A 27,070-nucleotide genomic window follows, 5' to 3' on the forward strand; every position below is an offset into this window, starting at 1 on the left:
TATTAATGAAACTCTGGACAATTCTGTTTAATTGTTTGCTGAACTTAGAGTAATTCGAAATGCTGTGCAGTATTATTATCTTTGTATACATTTAATTTTTAACAGTGAAAATTTTTTTCGTGGTTTTATTGTCTTTACAGTAAATATTGTCACAAACTAAAAAAAGATTGCACTTTAACCATGAGTAAGAGGTTTCAGTGAAGCTTGAATTTTATTGATATGTATATGTTTGCTTTATTAAGTACTTACCCAACATTAAAGGTTTGTTTCCTCTCTATTACGTCTATGTAAGGAATGCAAGTAATTTCCCCTTGCATTAAAAAAAATCAATTTCCATTTCAGATCTTTCCAAAGTAAATTTATTGTTTTAACTTCATCGTAATTTTAATTGTTCAAAAGAGACCAGACCACACACTCCTTTTTTGTCTCTTAATACTGCACCACTACATGTTCAATGTAATTGTTGTGATGCAAGGATCCTTTTCAACAAGCTTTTCAATAAACCATGTTGCTTACACATCACCAACTTAGAATCCATATAAATGTCTAACTAATTTATCATACATATATGTCAGGATCTTGTGTAGACCAGTTTTTAATGCCATACCCCTTATTATAACTTTCTGCGGAGACTTCATTTTAATAGTATGTATAATTGTAGGTTTTTCTTTTCAGCCTATCCCATGAAGAGCACGGGTGCAACCATCCATTATATGGTCATGGTGTGTGTAAGTGGCCAGGATGTGAGGCAGTCTGTGAGGACTTTGGACAGTTTCTAAAGTAAGCCCAGTTTTGCTTTTCTTTTATACCTATCTAGTAGATTAATGCAGTTCTCCAAACCAAATTGCATCTCGAATGTTTACAGTTGTTACAGACTACCTTGTTAAGGTGCAGAATGGCTAAGTAATATTGGTGGTCAAAGTTAGGTGTATGGTATAATATTTCGGCAGAGTTGAGGATAAAATGCGATGAGGACTAAGAGAAAGTAAAATAGGTTATGCCATCACTTTATGCATCTGCATTGATATATACCTATCTTCGTTACCTTATGAGCATACCAAGAAGTGTACAGTTGGCAAAAATGCAATGAAAAGAGGAGAATAAAATAAATCTCTCTGAACTGTATACATACTTTCAAAGCTAGTTTCGATGCTGGTTCATAAACCCCTGGTTATTAATTAACTGTCAAAGATAATTGGCCAACTTTTATTCTAGTTAATGTTAATCGATATAGTGCCAGTAGGTACTCGTATCCTGTATGATAATCAGCATTGTTTGAAAACCATTTCTTCATAGGAATACAGATATGAGCTTCAATATGTCAATTCAAAAAAAGCTCAATACGAAGCAACACACACACAATGCTGGAAGAACTCAGCAGGTCAGGCAGCATATATAGAAGTGAATAAACAGTCGATGTTTTGGGCCAAGACCCTTCTTCAGGACTGGAAAAGAAAGAGATGCCAGAATAAAAGGAGGGGTTAGGGAAGGAATAGCTATAAGATTATAGGGGAAGCCAGGGGGTAGGAAAGGTAAAGGGCTGGAGAGAAAGGAATCTAATAGGAGAAGAGAGTGGACCATAGGAGAAAGCGAAGGAGGAAGGGACCTGGAGCAGGTGACAGGCAGGTGAGGAGTGGTAATGGGCCAGAGTGAGGAATAGAAGAAGGGAGGGGAAAAGGAGAAATCGATATTCATGCCGTTAGGGTGGAGACTACACAGACAGAACATAAGGTGTTGCTCCTCTATCCTGAGAGTAGCCTCATCGTGGCACAAGAGGAGGGTGTGGACCTACGTGTCACAACGGGAATGAGAATCAGAAATGTAGGTCCATAACCTCAGGTGGAGAAGCTACCAGGCCACCATCTGGATACCCTCCAATCTGATGGCATGAATATTGATTTCTTCCAGTTAAAAAAAAAATTTCAATCCCCCTCCCCTCTTCTTCTAATCCCCACTCTGGCCCCTTACCTCTTCTCACCTGCCTGTCACCTCCTCCTGGGTCACCTCTTTCCCTTTCTCCTATGGCCCACTCTCCTTTCCTAACAGATTCCTTCCTGTCCACCCCTTTATCTGTACCGTTCTCCTTCTAGCTATCCTCCTTCCCCTCCCTCCACCTTTTTATTCTGTCATTTTCCCCCTTTCTTTCCAGTCCTGACAAAGGGTCTTAGCCCAAAATGTTGATTGTTTATTCGTTTCCATAGATGGCACCTGAAATGCTGACTTCCTCTTGCAATTCATGTGTGTTGCTTTGTACTTTTAGCATCTGCAGAATTTGTTGTGTTTAGGTTAATACCAGTTCGTATGTTAAATCTGTTTATTTAATGGCATAACTGTGAGAGTATGTCATATATAACTTAAGTATTGAATGACCATAACATTCCTGATAAAAGGCTTTGTTAGTAACAAAGTATGTTCAATGTTGTTAATTAATAAGGCTACCTTGACTTAAGAAATTCTATACCTGATTTAATATTTGTTACCTGATTACACAAATAAAATCTACTTAAGCAATCAGACCACTGTCTCAGTTTGGAACTGAAAGTTTCAGTACTCAAGTGACTAAGAGATTAGGTAATTTTTCAGACAGTGATACAATTCCATCTGTTTTTAATACTTCAGTATACAAACAGTTCTAGAGAATGGAATGTAGCACTTAAAAACAAATTACTAACACTTGACTGTTGTATTTTTACATCAACTTCCTTTAATAAAATTTCACATTAAAATAGACTATGATTAAACTGTGGAAAATGAAAGAAAGACATATTATGAGTGAATTTTAACTTGTTTTTATTAGCTCACTGTGGTGTAGTTCAGTTGTTTGTCTAGACTATTCAAACTTAGTATTTAAATAAACCTTGAATTGCAAAGAAACTTTTATTTAATGTGTTCCATTGGATTCGAGAATGTTCTGCATGTGGATTCAAAACTTGTGTATAAAATCTGCACATTTGGTGATTTGTAATTTTACGAATAGTACATTAAACAACTATGCATATGGTGAGATAAATCTGTTGTAAATTATGAACTTGTTCACTGTGATTTTATGTTCTTTAGAAGTTTTTGAAGGGATAGTTACATAATTTACATTGAACTATTTGCCCTCACCTCAAATATTAAGTTCAGTTCAGAAACAGTTAAGTTTCTTCATGTCCATGGATAATAGTTGATAGTTTGGTATGTCGGTCCAATTTTAGCATTTATTATTTTTGAGTGCTTTGGCTGGTTATATTTAACTGGTTGTTGATAGTATTAAAATTTTTGATAAGGTGGTCTGAAAGGGTCAAAGTGACCTAAATACCACAGTGCCCTCTAGTGATACCTAAACTGGAATAATCATTAACCTACTTAACAATTGAAGATCTTGCTATTGTTTGATAACTCCCTTTCTTAAAACTAAATGTAATTCTCAAAAGTCAAAAGGAAAAGCTTATGTTGCCTCTTTTGGGGGAAATGGAAAATTATGAAAAAAAATTGAGCAAAGTAGTTTCATGCTTATTTGCATATGTTGTCGTTCATGCTATTTTAAAATTCCTTTTTTGAATAGAATGCGATAAAGTTCAAATAGACTTCCATTAATTTGGGGCAATTCAATCTTTTATATTTCATTTTACTGATTAATATCCAGTTAAATGGAGAAAATTGAAGAGAGCACATAGATACTTGAGTTGATGAAATCCAGACAGAAAGGAATATAAAAAGTAAAAAGATGAGTTCTCCCTTGACCAGATTAAAAGTTATTTATTTCTCATATCTATTTCACCATTTCTCAAAATGCTATACTGCCAACAAAGTGGCTCTGAAGTATAGTTACTATTGTATCAATTTGTGCACATCAAGTTCCTACCAACAACAATGATATAATGATCATTAAGTATTTATTGAAGGATAAATGCTGATCTTCCCAGCCTACAAACCTTTGCATAGGCAAAAATGCTTAGAATACTGTAAACTCAACAGGTTACTTGTCATTCATCCATTATTTCATTAGCAGTAAGGGGTGTAAATAATAACATCATTTTCATTGGAGGGATGTACCCTTTCATGGTGTTAAGAGGAAATTAGAAAAAAAATGACAAATCATTACAAGTAATGAATCTACTCACTCTGATGAGATCCATAGAATCAGATTTCCTGAGATTCAAAGGAGTCTTAAGAAGTTGAAATTCCAGTGGACCCAGGTAAAAAAAATGACCTGAATTAAACTCTGAATGTACGTGGTTTAAATTTGATTTACAAAACTAATTTTGGGTATGAACCCGTGTTCACACAAGTAAAAAAAAACATGTAGATGAATTGAGTTTAATAAATAATTTATTGCACTTGTTGAATTATCAATAATAGATTTATTTTTTTAAATTTCACTGCTCATATTTTGTGAAATTTTGTTGATATTTGAAATGTTATTGTGCCCTTGCAATTGTCCCTTATTAAACAGTTCATAATAATTGTATGGAGAAAAATAAAATGGACATATTATTCATGGCAATGGGTCTAGAATAAGGAAATTTCTGTCAAAGAAATATTTTAAGGAAGGAGATCACAGCTACAATAGACACTAGATTCTGATGGGATTTTAACAACAGAGTCCTTTCAAACAGAAATGCACTAGTGATGTATATTTTGCAATTTTGACATGAAACGTGTTATTGGTGACTGTAGATTCTGAAATTTGACAGTCAAACAGACTGTATGTAAAAACTGGTAGGATGCCTTCTTTCTTTACCACATTTGACTCATACATAAAGTGCTTTAAATTACACAATGAACCTGCCACCTAGTTCTACATAACCACAATTTTGCATATATATCAGATGCATAGCTGGAAATTTTTAACTGGTTTTCTGAAGAACAGCAGATTTTAAGTTCTCTAAAATTGCTTGTCCTGTTAAGATATAAGCCGGAATGTTAATTGGCAAAGGCAGGGATCCCTAAAATTACAACACTACAAAAATGGTTTCAGATAATGTAAATTGGTTTCAATTTTACAGATGAAAATAGTTAGATCGTGAATATTGATGTGACTAATTTTACCCCACGCAGTCTAATACCTCCAACCTGCATCCTAAAAGTTCTGCCCTCCACAAATAAAGACAAAGTCAGTCAGTACTATAATGAACATTTCACTTGCCTGACTTTATATCGGTTTCATCCCAAATTCAAGTTAAGAATAATCTTGGATTGCTGCTTTCTTTGTAAATAATATTACTGTAAATTTTATTACTCATTAGCGGTTATCAGCTGATTAAGGAATACAGGCTAACCAATGTGACTTGTAATGTGTTCCTTCTGCCACTGGATCAAAGAAAGATGAAGTATCAGTATTTGTTAATGTTTAACTTTTTTTTGGTTGAGATGTGAGGAAACTCTTGGAGGTGATGATAAACAGACTGTATGTAAGAAAGCCCCTTTGTCCCAGGAAAGGTGTCTGTTTTTTTGCAGCAGTTTGCATTAGCAACTGCCATTTCACTAGAAAGCTTTTGCATACACTTCATCCAAGGTTTAAAAAGTGACACATGCCAACATTCATAGTCTCACTTTATGTCAATTCCACACTTTTATAGCCTTTTTATTTAAACTACATTTCACTGACTTGCATTAGAGCATATTTGAATATTTCATTTCCTATTAATTATGCACTGTGACCCACACTGTCATTATGAGAAGAGAGTGACCCATCTAATGTAACAAAGTCCACAAAGGATTATTGAGCATTCTTGGTTATGGGAGAAAAACCCTGAACGGAACTGAATGGTACTAAAACTGTGGCCAGGTGTGGTCTATCCACTGCTGTGATATGTAGTAAATGACAGAAATGAATTTCAGAAAACAAGCACGAACGACATTTTGCTAAACTGCCGAGCTGAGCATGAAGGCATGCTTAGTGACAGTGACCTACATGGTCATTGAAGATCTGATATAATTTATGATATATATAATATATTGGATCCATTAGTGAGCATAATGAAGTAGTGAAATGAAAGGGTATTTGTGAAATCAGTTCAAACATCCTGCTAGGATTATGATTAAATGATTAATGAAATGCTACTGCATAAGCATTTTCAAACAGTAATTCATGCAGAGGCTGATAAAATCCTCCAATCATATTTCCTTCACATGCGAACCTTATCTAGACCATTTTATATAAATCATGAAATATGCTGTCTGCTGCAAGGTACTTATTTAGATTAGTTATAAACGTGCAGAAAAAGGGAACATCTTTGCAGTATAAAATAATCATGCATAATTATATTCATAATTCAAGCTTGTGACAGATTCCATCTTTCTTATTCTTGTTGTCCTTTGCCTTCATTCTGGCTTCATTTGATTTCTGTTATCTTGATGACATAATTAACTGTTAAAGCTCAGAAAATAAGGAGACCTTCGTGAAGAAAAAGGTTGGTTGCTTTTTAATGGCACCAAAAGCTTTATGTGCCATGCATATTCAGTCATACATTTCTGAGAGAAAATCATTTCTTGTCATTTTTGTGAATTACAAAACAGTACTTTCATAGGAAGAAGAGATTTTACCACCTCTTCCCTTTTAAAATGTTGATTTCATCTAATTTTGACAGTTTTTGTTTTTTTTTGTAGATCATATGGACATTGTCACCACTTTTGAAATTTAGAATGTCAATTGAAATATGTGTTAAATATAATAGAACTAGGCACGGGTTTTAGGGAAGAAGTGTTCAAAAGCAGCAGTTGCTCTTTTCCATTTTTTAAAAAGCATAATCTAAAGAATTCAATTTTTTATTTCTTCAAAGACATCTCAACAATGAACATGCACTGGATGATAGAAGTACAGCACAGTGTCGAGTGCAGATGCAGGTTGTACAACAGCTGGAACTGCAGGTAACATTTTTTTCCTGAGAGAAATGCATTGACCCAAAAAACCTTTGGTTTATCATGATTAGATGTCTGAAGATAACAGGTATTCAGCATGTCTTAATTTATGTTCATAACTGTAATTTATTCTCTTCCCAATAATGTGTCCTTAATACTTCCATTTTTTAGGATTGCAAGGCTTTAGCCACTTCCAAATAATTTCTATGTCTTTTTTTTGCATTTCTAAATAACTTCAATTGATTGCTGCTTCCAAACTGTAGTTCCATTGTCATCTGTGGAACAAAATTAGAGAAGCTAGCTACAGCATGTACAGTATACATGGAGTACTGTGAATTAGCAGAGCTGACTAAACACAAATTTCTGTGTCAATATATTTTGCTGCTTTCTCTAAGTCATTACCCATCCCAATGGATTCCCACAGAAGATGGTTTTAACCTATTTGGCTTCTTTTGTGACTTCTTTTGAGTATCAGTAATATAGATTTTTTTCAGCTTTTGTAGTGTCAATGTATAGATTCTATGTACACTGTCCTCCTATTCTATAATAGACTTTACATTTGTACTATGTAGATTGAAGTGGCCCTCCATCCTAATTGTGCATCACCAAACTAGAAATGTAGCAGAACAAAATGAAAGTAAGATAAGGGTTAAAGAGTTTAGCTTGAGCAAAGCAGTAGACTGCAAACTGGAGTTTCTGAATTTAGTTGCCATCACTACGGTACAGTTTTTAAAAATTCTCTCACAAGAATGTGGATATAACAGGCAAGAACTACAATTATTGCATAGATGTCTTTGAAGGTGATGATGTGGTTCTTGGGAACATTAAAGGGATGGACTGTTTATTCCCTTAAGATAGTATGATCCACTAGCTAGTAAGGTCTTAGCTGTTTTACCTTGCTTTTGCTTTCTCTATAAATTTAAGATTCTCAGATTTAAATTTAACAACAGATCTAGCAGCGATTGCAATTTGCAAAATTTCTACTTTCTACTTTCCTCTTCTTGCCTTCACACATAATTCTGCAATGATCTGTCTTTGAGCTGTTTTCCCCAACCAAAATTTTTCTTTCTTGGTACCTACTCAATGAATTCCATTTTTATTTTGAAAAATTAACTCAAGTCATCCTTTAATCTAAACACAGTGGATTCTTGTTAATTGGGCCATTGGTTAATTATGGCAGCTGCTTATTTAGGACAACGCTTAAAAAAACAAATCAAGAAAATAGCCGAGATTCTCTTTGTTTATTTGGGACAATGTGCCACAATTGGGGCAGGAGGCTGTTGTCAAACATTTCCTTACTAGCATCGGTCTCATGCATGTAACGTGGCTGTTAGACCCTACACTGTGCCTAAAGCAAACTATTTCAAAATAGTGTCAATTGCATCTGTTTGTATTCAAAATCAGTGATTTTTGTCACTGATAGTTGCTGAGAAATAAGCAGTAAGACAATTCAGAACTGTTTTCCTCACTCCAGTTTCAAGCTTTCAGATTTGGATATGCCAAAAATGGCCGGGAGTGAAAAACAAAATGATCTCACTTTCAACAAGTTAGGAACTACAAAGAATTTGAAGGTATCAACAATCATCTTTAATGTTACTTTTGGTCCTTAACGGATACTCAGCTCTCACTTGTGAATCTAAATAGCTGTATGCACACGACAGTGGCCACACCCTGGTATACCGCTTTGACAGGCGGGCTAAACCATAAGAGGGTAGCCAGCAGGTCTCATACCTCGGTGAGATAGGGACATGCCTGTCCAAAGTCAGCTCCAGCGTTAGGTGGATGAGATCTACAGTGAGATCCAACAGCCAGGAAGGTAGTGGTTCTGCGACACTACACTGACAACGAAGGGCATGACGAAGCACCGAAGAAGTCATGGTCATCGATTGCAATCATGGAAGACCCCAGAGGTGATGTCTACTCATACCACTGGATCCAGACTTCTGAAGTCAAGGAGTGTAACTGCCCCCGTACAATGGCTTTTCTACTTTAAAAGCTCTCCCACACAAGTTTCCTGTCATTGTTGGATGTGATGGGCAACTGTGAGTAGTATTCGTAGCATTCTAATTTGTTCTGTATTTCATTTAAATATATAATTTGTTACTCCATTAAATAGTAGTTTGTCTTTTTTTTAAATACCTTTTTAACTATTTCCATGAAACCAGCTAATTGGAGCAGCCGCTTAATTGAGCCAAAATGTACTGGCCCCGATGTGTCCTAATTAAGTGGGATCCTCTGTACCTTTAGATTCAACCATATTACTGAAAATTAATTCTATGAATGTGGGAACTTGTGAGCAGTCATTAGAAAGAAATGATGGTGAAAGCCAAATGGTCTAGAAATGTCAGAGCAGAATGTCACAACCTGTCACTCCTTCTAGGCCTGCAATTACTACCAGTCCCATGATATTCAATTGTCACTTGATGCTCTCAGGCTCATTAAGAATTTGTTTTGCAAGATTAGCTTTAAACTCAGAAATGTACAAGAGGTTTAAAAATCTTGATCCTTTCTGTGAACTGGATGAATATTTTAAAAACTTCCTAGGAGCATTACTGGAGAAACACATTCCGTGTGATTTTTTTTTGATTTGTGAGAATATAATTTTGTCAGTAATGTTTACAGCAATTAGGAATCCTCTTGTAATAATTAATTAAACCTTCTTGGGTAGTATTATGGGGGATGTTTTCACTTTAGATGCAGAGTGATCAAATTTAATAGTTTAGTTTAATAATATTCCTTGCTCTATATGTGTTCAAACGTAGTACATCAATTAAAACAACCATAAATATACTACAAAAATAGGCATTTTTAATCAGTCTAGTATGCCACACGTGAATAATCCAATTTAAATATTTTAATATCCCATTGTAAAAGGACTCTACAGATTCATTCCATTTTATTTTGTTGTATAATGGTCATCCACCAGGCAAATTAAAAATATATATTCTAAAGCTTTTAAATGGCTATTAGTGTCCTTGAACCCATAAGAAACCGCTTAATTTTAAGAGTCTCCTTGAAGGCCTGTAAATGGATCAATTAGCGGAAACCCTCAGTGTTAATTAATTCCATCTGGGGTCAGGGCCAACTTTTAGCATGATGTTTATTAAACTAGCACAATAGGGTACGGGATCTTTATTTGTACAAAGCTTAATTCGTGCTTGAAATTGACAATTGTTTGCACAGGTTTGGTCGCTTTTTTACCTAGTTAAAAAAAAACTCCAGCTCTGCAAATGATCATTTTTGAGTATGAAGAGAATGGCTTTTGGATGGTATGTGGATCAGTGAGAGAAAGCAAATTTTGTGATGAGGCCCATCAACTGCTAGTAAGCACATAACTGGAATACCACGGATGTTTTTGATGAGGAACAGCTGAGTAGCATGAAAAAGAGACAAGAACAAAGGCAATACATCTTGGAAAGTGCACCATTTCTGTCACTAGTAGGTTGTCACAGGACGTACAAGAGAAAATAAGTGACTTAAGAATGGAATGGAAAACCATTACTGTAATGCTGCCATTATGGTCGTTGAATTGATAAATAAATGAGAATATTTAACACAGTGAAAAATAACTATTATCTGGAAGAAGAATGCTATTCTATATTATGTGAATAATATATGGTCATAAATTTTACTCTAGGAAGGAATTTCTGTTGGCCAGAACTTCACTAACTTAGTCTTCATTGATGTAATTTTTAATTGAAATACTGGCTTAAATAAGAGGGCATGACATGCAACAAACGGAGAAGCCCAGGACATTAAAGTAATTGACTTCATGGTGTTTCTGTGTTTTCTTTTTGTTAATTAGTTAATTTTAAATTCCTGTTGTGGATTAATGACTTAAAAAAACACGCCAAATAATTGGAATCTCTAGATGAAGCAGCAGTGGTTGATATCTACTGAGGGAAAGCTTAGAACATCATTGTGGGATTGAAGCTCCTCCTTCACCGTATTCCTGCTAAAACTTTTAATCATATCCCTTCAGACTCAATTACTTAAACATTTTGCTTGTCAATATCCACAGCCTACTCTTTATATAATTGTAATTTACCCAGAAACTTCCTACTACATTCTCGTCGCTACAGATGCTATGCTGTTATACGACATACATGTTATTTACAGCTATAAACATTCCACAATACACATTGCATAAAACTAATTGCTGCACAGCTGAAGTACTAGAGAGCAGCAAATTTATTGTCCTCATACATAACTGGAAAGACATGTGCATGAGTTTTTGAACAGTGCCTATAGTTATGCTTTCAGAGTTAAATGAACAGGAAGTTGCGAGGTAAAAAGGGCTAAACAAATTCAGAAAGTTTTTTTTCATCAGCAGTAATAAAACGGTTGCTTTTTTATCTATGTCAGTGAAATGAAGGCCAGATATGTGCTGGAGTGTGCATTAATTCAAATAGTAATAATTGAATTTGAATTGACTTTATTTCTTACATCCTTCACATACATGAGGAGTAAAAATCTACGTTATGTCTCCATCTAAATGTGCAATGTGCAATCATACTAATTTATAATAAATAGAACAGTCAATGTAATATAGAGTACACTTAAGTCAGCGTGAGTTCATCAGTCTGATGGCTTGGTGGAAGAAGCTGTCCCGGAGCCTGTTGGTCCCGGCTTTTATGCTGTGGTACCGCTTCCCGATGGTAGCAGCTGGAATAGATTGTATTTGGGATGGCTTGGGTCCCCAGTGATCCTACGGGCCCTTTTTACACACCTGTCCTTGTAAATGTCCTGAATCATGGGAAGTGTACAACTACAGATGTGCTGGGCTGTCCGCACCACTCTGCGATTAAGGGAGGTACCATTCCCATACCAGGCAGTTATGCAGCCAATCAGGATGCTCTCAATTGTACCCCTGAAGAAAGTTCTTGGGATTTGGGGGCCCATACCAAACTTCCTCAACTGTCTGAGGTGAAAGAGGTGCTGTTGTGCCTTTTTCACGACACAGCTGGTGTGTACAGACCACGTGAGGTCCTCAGTGGTGTGGATGCCGAGGAACTTGAAGCTGTTTACCCTCTCAACCCCAGATCAATTGATGTAAAAATGTTTCTCTTCTGATTAGTTACGGAAACAAAATTGCTTCTTAAAAAAACAGATTAAAGTAATTCCCGTGAAGTGTTTTGCTGCATACATAGGTTTAATCTGATAGCTTTAATACTGGTTGATATTGCTCCCATTCTTCCTATTGGCTGGGATAACATTTTGTACTCTCTGCAATACTTCATAGTTAGGCAAAGGTAAAAGTAACAAAAGATTCATTTCTACTAGGAGCTGTTATTGAAATCTGATACTGCACTGAACATTTATGCAGTTTTAATCAATAAGCTTTAGACTGAGTATATCTCATTGATTATCAAATCTCCTGTTTACAATTATGGGTTGCCAAATGCAACTGAAGTTGTGTGCAAACTGAGCAGAAGAGATCAGCTATCCTTATTGACTTCCAGAAAAGTTCAGGTAGTGTGTATAATACTACCACCTGTTTAATTCATTTGCCAAAGTTGAATTCAATATGACATTACAGAGGCACTTTGAACAATGCTTAACAGAATAATTGCTAGTTATCTAATAGGTTTCCAACTTTTGCCATGCACACAAATTCACTGTATATACAAAAAAAGTATAACGCGGAAAGCCTTCAAACCTTATGGTTCAATCAGTCAAATTTTGGTGTATTAAAATGCATTTGATTAAAACAAAATAAATTGGTTTGATGCAGAGACTGAAAGTTTCACTAAGGATGATTAATAAGTGTGTATGCAGTTGTTTTGATTGTTGTGGTTTTACTTAGGAATCTAAAATGTTTTATTTCTGCAGCTTGCAAAAGACAAAGAACGCTTGCAAGCTATGATGACCCACCTGCATGTGAAATCAACTGAACCAAAGTCAACTCCACAGCCTGTAAGTTATGATGTTACGGGGCAAGGTGACAATTGTGTAAAATGACTATCATGTCGTTTTGATTCTGTACACATCATCCAACTTTGTTATTTCTTGCTTTTGAGGGGTTTCCAGATTAACCTTTTCTGATGTTAAGTATTACAATGCTTTTAATACCATCAGTTAATGTGTCTAATTGTGAAGATATGGCCCCTAGCTGTAGGAAGATCCACAAGCTTGCACATCTTGAAAACTTTTAGTCTACTGATAACGTCTGGTGTTTGAATTGTGGGCCAGTTTATTATCAACAAAAATTAAGAAACATTAGAACAAAGTGATCTTATACCTTGAGTTGTACTATAACTATAAATTCCAATTAAATTCCCCTCATCAGTATTTATTTTATTTACCTTCATTGGGTAAGTTATTCCAGCTCTTGCTTTTATTTCTGCTTGGCAGAGGGTTTATGTCTATCCTCTTGTAACCGTGCAGTGTTAAAATGACTGCCTAATCATGGAACTCTCACAAAAAAAATAAATCCGGTGAAAACCCTAGTTAATAGATGCTGTTAAAATTATTTTCATCCAGAAATGCATGCAAAAACTTCACCTGCATGTTTCTGGATGGCAGCTGCCTGCAGAGCTTATCAGCTGATATGTTATTGATTCGGAAGCAAATCAGCTCTCCAAAGAACATTCTCATACCAGTCATTTTTGGCAAGATAAAAGATAAAGAGAAATTGGTGGCGAGGAGTTAACATAGAATACTTCTGTGTGTGTGGTTATTTTTCTCACTACTTAATGGTCAAAGTCTACACCCCTCCATGTGGCTTCAAGCCACTGAGACATAAACTAGTCAAGAAAACAGTAATCACAAGATCTTTCACTGAGTGAGGTGAATAAAGCAGAGGTGCTGTAAACCTTGTCGGCAATACTAGCAAAAAAAGGTCACAGAAAAATTAAAAAGGAGGAAGAATATTGAGGATACAATGGGATGCTTTAGAATTTGTTCCCTCTTTTACTGTGAGTGAAAAATGGGGGTCTTGGATCACAACTGTAATAGTAATTTAGAGGTGGCCACTGCATCAGAAAGCATGATTAGAAATGCATTAGATACATTAAGGTGAATCTGTCCTGGAATTGTCTATACCAGTTTCCCAACTGTAGCTAATCAACCTGGAAAAGATCACTAACACCATTTAACATGCGGGAAATGGCTCTTAAGTGCAAGTCTTGCATAAAAATTTCGCAAATGGGTCCAATTTCTAGGCACTACTTATCCTACAGAAAGAGGGTTTCCTATTATTTGATCATAGAGTGATGCAAATAGCATTCATGGAAGAGAACATTTGACCCTTCTTGTCAAAAGAAAAAAACATATATTCAAATTATCCCTGTGGTAGAAAGGGAAAAACTGGTATTTTAGAAATTAGAAAAAAAGTCAATACAATTTTTAATTCTTTTCTGCAAAGTTTTTCTGATGCCTAAAATCAAGGAGCTGTGCTTAACCATTCCAAAATATATAGTAAATAAAATTATTTGTAACCTTACAGCAAAATATTATGCCATACATGTATAGCTTTGTGTATATGCATGCATATCTAATGATCCCAAAAATACAGTGGGCTGGATTATGCCTTATCTTTAACCACACCCTCTGCCTCGTGTGCACAGTTTCCGTGGCCACATTGTTTTTGTGAATTCGTGTGTCACTTGGACTGGGGTCCTCAATACAGCGAGGATGGGGTCCTCGATACAGTGACAACTTCAAGCAGTGGATGCTGAGACGGTAACCTTCTGACATATTAAAAAAAACTTCTAATTAAGTTACTTCTAAAAGAAGTAGATGTAAAGAATTTAAAAAATAGAAAACTACGAGAAATAATAAATGTACTTAAATACCTAATTAACATATTAATGAAAAAATTAAAGAAAACAGAACCATCTACCTTTACTTAACTTTTCCACCAACTTCAGCAACCCCATTAAAATTCTATTCTTATTGAAATGTGCAGCATTCTTGAGGGGTTTGACAGATTAGGTGTGGAGATGGTGTTCTGTCTGTTTGGGGCATCGATAATCAGGGATTACTGTCTCAATGTAAAAGGAGGCCATTCAGGAGACAGAAGAAGTTTCTTCATAGAGATAGTGAATCTGTGGAATTCACTTCTCCAGAGGGCTGCGGAAGCTGAGTCATTCTGTGCAGTTTAATTATCATTCAGCCATACATGAATACAGCCAAATGAAACAGTGTTCCTAGATATTAAAGAAATAAACAAATTTAGGGTTAGGGCGGGAAAAAAAACTCACTCAGGAAAAGATCAGCCATCATATTTTAAAAATTGAAACAAACATGAAGGGCCAGATAGCTTCCATTTACATGCTTTTTATGCTTTTATTGCATTGACTGGGTAAATAAGGATGTAGTAAAACTGACTAGCTAGACATGAATTGTATCCAACCCTTCATCCCTCCCACTGGACTCAGATGAGATCTGCCCTCTAATAGATTCTTTTCTTCTGTGCTGACCTCTAACAGATTTTGTTTCTCCATGCTGCCCTCTAACAGAATCTGTACCTCTACTCTGCTTTGTCAGTGCAGACGTTAGGAGTGCATCAATGGGAACAGTGCTATTAGGGACACTTCTGTCCGAAACTACCAACTGAAGAGATACATGAACTGAGCCATTGAAAAGAAATGAACCACCTTTCTTGCCCAGAGCAGAAGATAAAACAAAAGCCAGTAAGATATAATGGGGATTTACCATGGAGTTCTATAAACTTCTAATAGCGTTCATATGAAAGGTCATTCCACTTAATGTTAACAGGTGGCAGATTACATCATGATCATTATTCTGCTACACTCCTGTAATTCTGTAAATGAACGAATCAATTACAGTGGAAAGATTACCTTATTTCTTGCTTGAAACACGTATTATGCAGTCTCTGAAGGTATCCAGCCAGCAGCAGTATCATTCAACATCAATATATGAGAATTAATTGAGCATGACTGGGCCTTTAGTTGCCACTTGCAACTTCAGTCAATATGTGTTGATGCTGTATAATGACAAGGTAGTGGCTCATCTGCACATTATAGTTGTCTAATAGAGGACAGAGTGAAAATGCATACAGTATCTTGGTAACAGTCATAATCAGGAAAATGTTTTTGTATAATCTATGCCAACAATCATAGATTTAATAATAGTATAAATATTCTAGTATAAGATGTAATCCCTTAAATTTGATTTAGAGTGTAAATATGATGCCTTCAAGGGAATATTTCATTATTAATCTTACAAGTGTTGAAAGAAAACCTGTCATAAGAACAAAGCATCAGAAAAAAAGTCAAGAATGGTGTACAAGAGTTTAAATTTATTTTCCTTCTTTTGTATTCTTTGTGGATCATTAAAGTGATATATTTAAACATTAAGGGCAAACACAAAATTATTTCAAAATAAAACGTTCAAATGGTTAATTTACAATTGCAATGCATACAAAGTAGTATGCACCTTGTGCAGAAATGATAGAATCAACCTATAACATGACAGGGAATGGATAGAAAAGGTAATTTCAGAACCAAATCCATTTTAGGCTTGTCCCTTAATGTTGCATTAAATATTGTTGGGTTAACTTTTTAGTTAACTGAAAAATGTTATTAAATACATTTTTCTGAGAAATGACAGAAGTTTAGTGCCTTCTTTCACATGGCAATAATTAATTGTTAGTTGGACATTAGCTTTTTCCATTCTAAATGATTTTCCCCTATTTTATGTGATCGTGAACTTTTGATTTAGCTTTTCATTAAATTTGACTTGTTTTTTTTTCCTACAATGGGCAATTTTTCCTTATCATTTTCACCCGTTTGCTGTTTCATATAAATTCATTCTTTGCATTGTTACAGTGAAATAGATTTTGAAATCTAGAATATTTCATCAAATTTTGTTAAATTTAGTTATATGGTAAAGGTTCATTTCATACAATTTTGAGCAAATTTTCAAATTTAACCATTAACTGTTTCATATGTTCTGATTAATTAGCACCTAATGAATATAATTTCCAAACAAAGCAGAAAAAATATCATAAATTTACACAAACCATGTTTCTTCACTCCAAAAGAAACTTTATTTAGTCCCATCTATTTTCCCACCTATCGGTTCATGTCCCATTAATTTATTGCATGCCAGTTACTTGACCAACTTCTTCTTAATCATGGTGAAAATTTCGTCTCCAGTTCTTCAGTGAGCTCCAAGACCCAAATCATCTTGTGGAAGGGGGTGGGGCATTGGGTTGGGGAGTAAGGGATGTATGTTTATACAGCTGTTCCTTGTAAATCCAAAGAGATTGTGGTGTGAATGGGTAATAGATATGAAAGCAGCGATAGATCATGCGATATAGTTGTCTCTAACTCGCCATGGGCTAAGAACTAATTGAAGGCCCCCTCAGTTATAAGGAGTACTGTGTCCTTGTTGTGGCATGGCCAGTAGTGGTGGTTAAGACACATAGTATTGCCTCTATCAAACTGTTCAGGTTGTGTATTGTATGGTTTCATATGTACCCTCTTGGCTCACTAGGTATTGCACATTTGTTTAGTCAAAGGGGCAGCATCATGGTTGAGTAGCTTGCAGATTGTATGATTTGCATGTGTGAGATTTGCAAGTTGTTGGGTGTGTGGCAGAACAGAGCATATTAAGCTTGGTTTGAGACCTGATTGATCAACTTTGTTGGTAGGTGAGCAATGGGCCATTTCTGGGGCTGATAGTGCAGGTGGTGGGATGTGGCATTCAAAGGCGCATTCCTTATCCAAATATGAACTACTTGTAAACCTGCATCTAGTCATCCAACCTTGTCTCACAGCACTGACTTAACACTGCTTTCTGAAGAGTCCGAAGGGTATTGTGCTCCCCTACACAAAGAGAATATCCATCCTCTTCCCCACTGCCTGTATCAAGGTCCCTAGCCCAGTCTCTGAAAAGTTGAAAGCCTAAAACAATTTTGGATAATTGACAGCATAATTCATTCAGAAATGTTTATTGCCTTAACTTGCCACAGTAACACCTCTTCAATAAAGACTTGCTTTTCCTGTAGGAGGTTAGCTAGTGTAGCTTCATTCAGCAGACTCTGCGATATAGTGCTGGAGAATTGCAAGTTTGCATTCAGTTATGTAGTTGACATGGAGCAACTAGCATGTTAAAACATCTCTGTTCAAGTGAGATTTTCAAGGATGTGGAAAATGCTTCGATTTTGGTGTAGGACTGTCAGCACTTTTCCCAACAATGTCCAACCAGATACCCTTACAACTGAGGAGATTTACAAGATTCCGAAGTCTAGGATGTGAGCATGAGATTGAAGAATTCTTCTTTAAATTATTTTAATGTATTCTTTTTGATGGGATCGGGACATTCTTGGCAAGAGTGGCATTTATAGCCCATCCACAATTGCCTTTGAGAAGATGGTGGTGGGCCACCTTGAATTGCTCCAGTTTTTCTGGGGAATACTTGCACAGTGTATTGAAAAGAAATACTAGAATTTAGACTCAGCACTGATGAAGGATTAGTAAAGAATAACTTCAAAGTAATTCTCCTAAATTTCAGGAAGCAACAATTTCTACTCTTGTTATAGTATAATCCTTGCATTATATTTAGGAAGTCACATGACTTATGGGCATAAGAAAATTGTAAGTGGTTCTTAAAAAGTGCTTTTCTCTATCATCATTAGAGTTGCTTCTTTTTGGTAAATAGTTCTGAATAACTCATGAAATAGCACATTGAATTTAAAATTTATAGATGCCTGATCCTAGTTTATGGCTTAAATCAGGAATGCAAAACTCTGGCCGGCAGACAAACTTTAACTATGGCAATTCTTAGATGACCATTTAAGAGCTGCAAATCTGAAAAGGAGACTTAGATATGCAACTAGGTATAAGGTGCAAAGTGTTGCATATGGCAGAATAGGCTTTTGCTCCACAATCTCTTGGCAATGGAGATTGTGAGCAGTTTGGGAAAAAGAGTTGATAGGTTGGGAAGATCTGAAAGATTGAGATGGGATTTGTCAGAAAGAACATCCTGGGGAATGTTGGACAGATGTTGGGTAATTAGGGGAAATGATCTGGAATCGGAAATGTGATGATTGGGGGCTGGCAGATAATCGAGAGATGGTCAACAGGGACATGGCTGGTGGAAGGATGTTGTAAAGGCAGTGTGGAGCCAATCAGTAAGTTTGGTGTCTGGAATGATTAGTAGATCATCTGGATTAGAATTTTGCGTGTTAAATTGTTTTAAAGAGCATGAAAATTGTCGTTTTCTCCAGAAAAGACTACTTTACATTTGCATAAACATTAATACCCAAGAGGCAAATACAGATAATTTTCACTAAAATATGCCAAGTACTTTTTGTTCTACATTTTAAATAGCAGTGATCATGTTCAGTGTGGATCAAAAATATATCAGAGTATGAACATTATTTTTCTGTATTATTTTCAGAATTACATTATAATATGTTTTCTCTTAATGCACTCATGTCATTCTTAAACATTAGTAATGTTGGATTTTGCTTAACTTTACATTGTAAGCCCTTACACCATGGTCATTTCTTTGCAATGACTTGCTTTTCCCTAATCATAAGTTAGAAACATTTTAAGTTAGCAATTTATTGTGCAGGAGTAGTGGTTTGGCCAACGTCAACTAGTTTTCTAAGAAGGCATGTTTCAGAGAACAGAGTATAATGTTCTTTCTCTAAATAAAAAGTTATAAATAGAATAAATAAGTGATAAATAAGGTTCGTCCGTCCGTCGTCATCAATGAAGACCTCGACACTATTAGTACTTTTTACGAGGTTGAGTTGATAGCTCGACACTCAACCCGGCACGAATGGCAAGCGTGCCCGGAAGCGGCCCGACTGGATTTGAACTCGGGAACCTTTGCTCCAGAGTCCGGCGCTGGTGTCACTGTGCCACCAGTTGGTTTTCATGGTGGCGAGACTAGCGCTTGATTTGGACTTAAGTGAGGGAGAGTTGTGCAGCGTCAGCCTCTCTTCCCAATTCCCATCTGGATCCAGTGGCACGACAAGAGTCGAGAAGGCTGGAGATGGGTCTAGGTGCAGTGGATGACCAGGACATCTTCTGTGTCTTGTTGTGCTCTACGCGTTCCACAACGCTTGCAGAGACCGCCTTCTTGACCGTTGGACCTTCCATTGGTCTCATCTGCTCAATCAGCTGAAGTCTGTCTTCACATGCCGGGATAGACAACTCCCTATCTCACCGAGGGTTTGAGACCCGTCGGCTACCCTCACCTGGTTTAGCTGGCTTGTTGAAGCCGTTGCCTGGGGTGTGCCCACTGTCGCATGCAAACAGCTACGGGGAGCCACAGGTGAGAGCTAAGTTCCAGCTGGGGACCAAAGGTGGACAAACTACTCTAAAAAAGGGCGTGAAATGTTCCCCCACCAGAGGTGCTACCCCTCCCTGATGCACCATACACCCAAAAAATAAATGATATTGTCTAGAAGAAGACAAATAAAATTCATGGAGAATGTTAAGAATCCAGAGGAGCTGCTCTGCAAGCTGAGCTTGTAACGGCTCAGCTCAGGATTGGTAGTCCTATCATAATCACTTTTGCACATTGAGTGTTTTGCTGAAACATTTCTAGTTTAATAAAGTGCCCTGTTGAAAAAGGGCTGGTTTAGTGTGGCTCTGAGATCTAAATACCAGGGTAAAGGATCAGGAACTCTCATGTGATATTTTAAAATGCCAATTCAGAACATGTACAGAAGTTTTAATGAGAAAAATGAAGATAATTTCACTATTGAGTTAATTTTTTTTTACATCTACGTTTACTGCATCTCAGTGTGTAATTATATTTAAATTGCACACATTTTGGAATTAACAGGCTGATAGAATTTTTTTCCTTAAAATGAACTTTGCATAAATGATTTTGGTTATAGATTTTGAAAATATATTTTGTGTTACATTTCACTTGAACCAGCTTCTATCAATTCCAGCCAGAAAATTGACTTTGGACAGTAATTTTCCTCACATGGGTTGTTAGTGCTTCACCTTTAGCAGCTTAAAATAATTGGGTATAGAGTAAAAGATATGAGAGGGTCATATTCTCTCTATTTCCCCACCTTTGTTCATGAAAAACTACCTTAGTTATATTGTGGTGCGTTTTCCACTGGTTTAGCTGAGAGATGTTGTGAGCTCATCCAACCAAGCCAAACAAATTTGAGTAACAGGCAGTTTCAAGACTCAGAACTGTGAGCTCTGCCTTGGAATTGAGCAGCTCTTTGAATGACAGCTTTTCAATGGCATCTGACATGAGTATTGGAAAAAAAGTAGCTTCAGCAGAAATAATGGAGGGCAAGTCATACACCACTGGAAATAAAACTATAGCATAATGTTGCATAGTTTAGACTATAGTCAAAGGCTGGAATTGTTAATATAGACCAACAACAGCCATTCAACCTAGGTTTTCTCTTGTCAGAAGTAGAGTTTATTTGTACCATTGTGTTAGACATTTTGAAAACCTCTCCTATACAGTATGTGAAAGTGATTTGTTCTTTAACCCTGTATTCATTCCCGAGATTTTATTTCAATTTAACACTTATTTTAGCAAAGATACTAGGTATCACACAGAAAATACACCTGGACTTTAAAAATATTTTACATTGAAAAGCTGAAATGTCTCTGTAACTAATAGTCCAGAATACTTTCCCATGTAAGTGGAACATTTTATTGTTTTGTAAAATTTGAAATTGATGTGCCACTTTCAACTGGCATTGTACAAAAGAGTGCCAGTAGTTAACCTGCATTTCATAATCGGTGAATGTGAGCTTGCTTGCTTGGTAACCTAGTAATTATTTTCCGATGACAAACATAATAACCCATGCAATTGATAAATATTAATATTGTCTTATTACCGAGGAGAAGAGGGCTCTGATAATTAATCATTGTGCTGGGTAACAGATGTCAGAATGTGAGTGTACTGTTTATTAGTAGAATTATGCATCATTAAGTGCTATCTTTAAAGCAAGCTGAGAATACCAATTTTTGTTGTTAAGAGATTTCAGTTTACAAATTACTGCTTTATTCAATCTGGCAGTGTACAGACAGACCAAAATTAACATTGCACTTTGTAAGGTGTTTCCATTAGATGTGGTGCTTTTAAAAATCTATCATTTCACATGGTTAATAAGAAAATAATCTAACAAACGTGCTTGTTTGGAATTTATGAACAGTGTAATCCTGTTCATAAATCCTAAACTTCTAAATCTGTTCAACATCACCTAAATGGTGATCAATGTAAAATTTAGGCATATGGAGCTGCATAATGCTGGAGGGTGTAACGTGCAGTATTTTGTCTTCAGGGCTAATTCATTGCCAAATAAGTTTGCTATATTAATGGAAATAAGTTCAATAATGTGGTGTATGAGCCTTGATGAAAAATATCAAGACAATACCTGAAATGCCTTGTTTTAACAGTAGTCATGCAACTTAGATTCTGTTAATTTTGATAATGACTAGTTTTGGTTTTAAACTATATTTCTCATATGTAGAGATTAGGAAGAAAATTATAAAATATAAAAAGATGGATGTCAAAGTGCTCAAATAAATTTGCTAGAAATCTAACACTGTCTAATGGCACTAAACGTTCTACATTGTAGTGACAAATGTCGCACTGAACATTAAAACTGAATTTCAAAGGCAGAGCACAATCTCCTTCAGTACCATTAACATCTATTCATGGGTGAATTTCCAAACATTAATTAGAAAATATGTGTTTCTTCTGTCAGTCTTGAAAACACAAGAGGATAGACAACTTTTAGAAGCATATAAATGACTCTCACAGTCTTGATATTTAACCAGAAAGTGTAGTTGAAAGACTGGATCATGTTTTTACATATTCTGTTTACAGCATGTTAAATATCTGAAGTTCTTGTTGGGGGTGCGAGAATGTTTTGGTGCATTCGCATGTTCCAGCACTATTTTAACATTACACATATTTTAAAATATTCTAATATCCATTCATTGAACACAGTATTATATTTTATTCACAATATATTGTTTATTTTTGCTGGGGAATGCAACTATTGTAAAAGCATAGCAGCCTTTGTTGGTTAAATATGCATTCAATTTTTTTATGGCATGTTACGAAGGTTATTTTTGTTTGTTTTTGCAGATCAAGTTTTTGTATAATTACACCATGCCTCCTTATTCTTCATATTTAATAGCAGACAAGGTTTATGATTAAGACTCTATTTACTGTTCAGCAAACAAGAGATGGAAAAGGAAACCAAATAGCTTGAGAATTCCTAAACTAAACCACGTCTGTTTGCCTGCAGAGTTCTTCCCTTATGTTTGCAAAGCTTGCTTCATAGGCCTGATCTGTGATGGAATTCTGTAATTGTGTGGTGTTTTAAAGTAAGCAAGTGCAAGACCTCCAGATAATGACTATTAGCAGGACTTTGGTAATTGCAGAACTTGTGAACAAGGATGCACAGAAGGGTGAGGTGTTAAACATGGGTGATACACTTTTCACCTAAACCCTTCTGCCTCCCATGCTTACTGAGGCTGAATCTCATCAGCAGTATTTGATGCCGTTATCAAAAAAAATTGAGAAGTGACACTCCTAAAGCAATTGAGAGAGTTGACATTCCATTAATTTGTTAACACAATTCGCAAGTGATTGTTACAGATGAAACACCTTTCCCTACGATGCCTATATTGGGGCTTCTTTCCTACTGATTGCAGTCATATTTAATTTGGAAACTCTGCTCCATTGTTAAATTAGCAATTAGAACAATTTTGTTGGAATATGTATATGTGTCATTAGATTTTTTTTCTCCAAATTAATGGGGAGAGCAGAGGTCAGTGAGAAATTTTTCAGTTGACTGGAGTGCCTCTGTTGAGATTTGTAGCTTATTTGGAACAGTTGCAGCTGCGAGCAAGAACAGAACAGCTGCTTTCAGCCACTCTGGCTTCAGAGCTCCATTTAATTAGTTTACCTCATAGCTATTATTGCTAATATCACTGCCTCCCCCTCAAAAAAAATTACTGTTTTGATTTTTAAAATTCTTCCGACATCTTGTGTCACTATAGGCTGATGATGGGGTCAGTTTGATGCAGTGTTTAATCATTAGATCACCTCCATAAGCACCACCTAATTAGAATCCTTTCAATACAATTTCATCTTTTAATTAGCTGAGATTGTCTGCTTCCTCTGTAGCTTATTAGTGGCAGCGCAGTGGTAGGTGTGAATCACACTGTTATTTGTCAAGTCTGTTAAAGCTTTCCCCTTTCTCCTGTTTTTTTCTCCCCCCACCATTACCCAAATCTTTTCCAAAAACTATCTTTGTAGCTGAACCTGGTATCGAATGTCACGTTGTCAAAGACTGCATCTGAAGCTTCTCCGCAGAGCTTACCTCACACTCCTACAACGCCAACGGCCCCTATTACCCCTGTTACACAGGGACCCTCTGTAATTACCCCGACCAGCATGCATAGCATGGGACCCATTCGCAGGCGGTACCCAGACAAGTACAATGTGCCAATCTCCTCAGGTAAGTTCTTTTGTTCCTGCAGCTATCAAAATATAAAATACTGCATATTCATTATATATATTTTCATTTTCACAGAATCACAGGGAAGTCATGCAGCCCATTGAGTTTATACTTGCCCTATAGAAAACCAATCCAACTAGTTCTATCCTGTCTCGCAAAGCCTTCCATATTCTTTCCAGTTGATGCTTAGCTATCTCCCTTTGAATACTACCATTGAATCTGCCTCTATTCTTAGCTCAGGCACTGCATTCGAGACTAGCCATTCTGTTAGAAATATTTTTATTGTGAAACTTTTGATTCTTTTGCCAGTTTTCTTCATTCTTTGGCATTTCATTCTTAATTTCTCATTGGTAACAATCTCACTCTATCTTCCCCGTCTATATCCTTCAAGATTTTAAGTACTTCTGACAGACTTCCTTGCAAGCCTCCTCTCCTGCAAGGATATCTTCTCCAGCCTATATACATATGAAGTCCCACATCTCTGGATTTATTTTTAGCAATTCTCTTCTACACCCTGTCCACAAATTATACATTCAGTTTATATTTCCTTAAAGTCTATTATTAAAGTTTTCAAGTTTTGTGTCATTTGCTCATTTGAATATTGTGCATTGTACGCTGAACTCTATATCACTAATATAGTAACAAAAGCAGTGGGTGGTCCTGGTTCCTGAAAAAACTCCAGTGTTCACCTCCCTCCAGTCCAAAAAACAACCTGTCATTACTACTATTATAGTCCTGCCTCTTTGTCAACTTTTAAAAATCCATACAATAATTGATTTAATAAAACATATTATTCATTACCATGAATTGTGGTGAAAAGCTCATTACGTGATGCCTTATCAAGCAATTCCAGAAAATCCATATGTACTACATCCACTGCGTTTCCCTCATTGACCCTCTTTATTACTTGATCAAAATGCTGGGAGAACCTGATGAAATATTTCTTTTAATATCAATTTCTCCTGTATAATAATCATTAAAGTGTACTTTTAAAACCATATACTTCTGTACATTAACATATTATGATGTCTATTTACAGACATTGCTCAAAATCAAGAATTCTATAAGAATGCAGATGTTAGACCTCCTTTTACATATGCATCATTAATAAGGCAGGTGAGTACAATTCGCTTTTTAAAGCATCCTCTCATATTCAAATGCTTTCTAGTTCTGAACATAAACTTTTCAAAACTTAATCTGTAACTTGGTGAACAATGTGAAGTAGGATAAGCCCAAAATGTTAAAGGGCTTCCAAGTATTGTGCATCTTGCTGTAGCTACATTATGTTTTTAACAGAATTTAAAATTCAAGGTCGTTGAATATTATAATTTGCATTTTTTTTCTTTAAAATACACTTTATGTTGAAATAAGGTAAGTGTAGATTAGTGAATCTTGTATATATTTAAGTTAATAAAATCTTCTTAAAAGAAGCATCTGCAGTTACCATAACACACATTGTGTTTTATCTCAGGCAATTCTTGAGTCTCCAGAAAAGCAGCTAACACTAAATGAAATATATAACTGGTTTACACGAATGTTTGCCTACTTCAGACGCAATGCAGCAACGTGGAAGGTAAATAATTATAATTAGAAATGAAACATTTCTTGATCAGTTTCTTGTAGATTTGCAGTGATTCTCTAGTTAAAAGTAAACAAGACATTGCATCTGACTTTAGGGTGTTTGTGAGAAATTCTCAGGTATTGAGCACTTAGGTGAAAGCTCGTAATTCAACTCCTTTGCACTATATAACATCAAGAAAATAATTGCAATGGGTGTTTTCTGTGTCTTTATTGTACTATATAAACACACAACACTGCTAGGACATAACACTAAATAATCATGCTGTCATTTGAAGTAAGTGTGCTGTAAATGTGCAGACACAATCCACTAATTAGGTGAAAGAATGGCTGTTTGCCTTGCAATGCAAACAGAAGCTGCAGCCTCTGTCCCTGTGTTCTTCATGTCCCCTCATTTTATAATTTCTACATGCTACAAGTGCTGGAGCTGAGTCTACAACTGATTTTCTCAATTTTTATTGTATATTTATTTATTTCTCATTTTGTATTTGTACTGTTTGGTTTTTGCACATTGGTTGATGTCCATCCTATTGGGGGTGGTCTTTCATCGATTCTATTGTGAATGCCCACAAGGAAATTAATCTCAGGGTTGCATATCATGATGTATATGTAATTTGATAAGTTACTTTGAGCTTTGCTCATCTGGAATATGTAGAATAAAGGGAGCTTTATACATCAGTACAGAACATACTCTTTGTTTACGTAGATGAAGCTTTCACTTACTTCTCTCACTGAGCACAACACTGATTAGTGGCTAAGGTTGACAAAGTTAGCACTATAAATGAAATATTTCCACACCAGCATTGTAAATTCAAGACAGAGCAAAGTTATTCTATGAAATCTATCAGAAGTACTACATTAAGCAATCTTGCTATTTGTTACAATGCACAAATCAGTGTAATTGCACAACCTTAATTTAAATTCTAATCCATACTGAAGCTACACATTACAGAACTTATTATCAATGTTGTTGAGTATTGTTTGGCCACACAGAACTTAATGGAAATGGAATAAAAGCCTCCAGTATGTCTATTGTTTGATGAAAGATCCAAATATAAAATAATACAATACGCACAACTGCTGTGTCTTCCTGTGGCAGTGCTGGTGATTACACTGGCTCCACGGTGCACCTCTGGTGACGACGAATGATTGATATTGACTCACTAGTGTTGGTTATTGGAAGGTTGACTATCCTTAACAGTT

At 35.9% G+C, this 27,070-nt stretch overlaps 1 protein-coding gene across 12 annotated transcripts in view; it reads left to right on the forward strand.

Moving 5' to 3' along the window:
• Positions 1 to 27,070, forward strand: part of foxp1b (forkhead box P1b) — a 570,970-nt gene that overhangs the window by 504,026 nt on the left and 39,874 nt on the right. For all 12 annotated transcript variants that reach the window (XM_063067913.1, XM_063067910.1, XM_063067911.1 and 9 more), the window contains 6 exons: positions 676 to 780; positions 6,768 to 6,855; positions 12,679 to 12,762; positions 24,088 to 24,289; positions 25,329 to 25,405; positions 25,761 to 25,862. In XM_063067913.1, the coding sequence (XP_062923983.1) occupies positions 676 to 780; positions 6,768 to 6,855; positions 12,679 to 12,762; positions 24,088 to 24,289; positions 25,329 to 25,405; positions 25,761 to 25,862 (658 nt within the window). The remainder of the gene's footprint in view (positions 1 to 675; positions 781 to 6,767; positions 6,856 to 12,678; positions 12,763 to 24,087; positions 24,290 to 25,328; positions 25,406 to 25,760; positions 25,863 to 27,070) is intronic.

This window comes from Mobula hypostoma, chromosome 15 (assembly GCF_963921235.1).
Source record: "Mobula hypostoma chromosome 15, sMobHyp1.1, whole genome shotgun sequence".
Taxonomy (NCBI): domain Eukaryota; kingdom Metazoa; phylum Chordata; class Chondrichthyes; order Myliobatiformes; family Myliobatidae; genus Mobula; species Mobula hypostoma.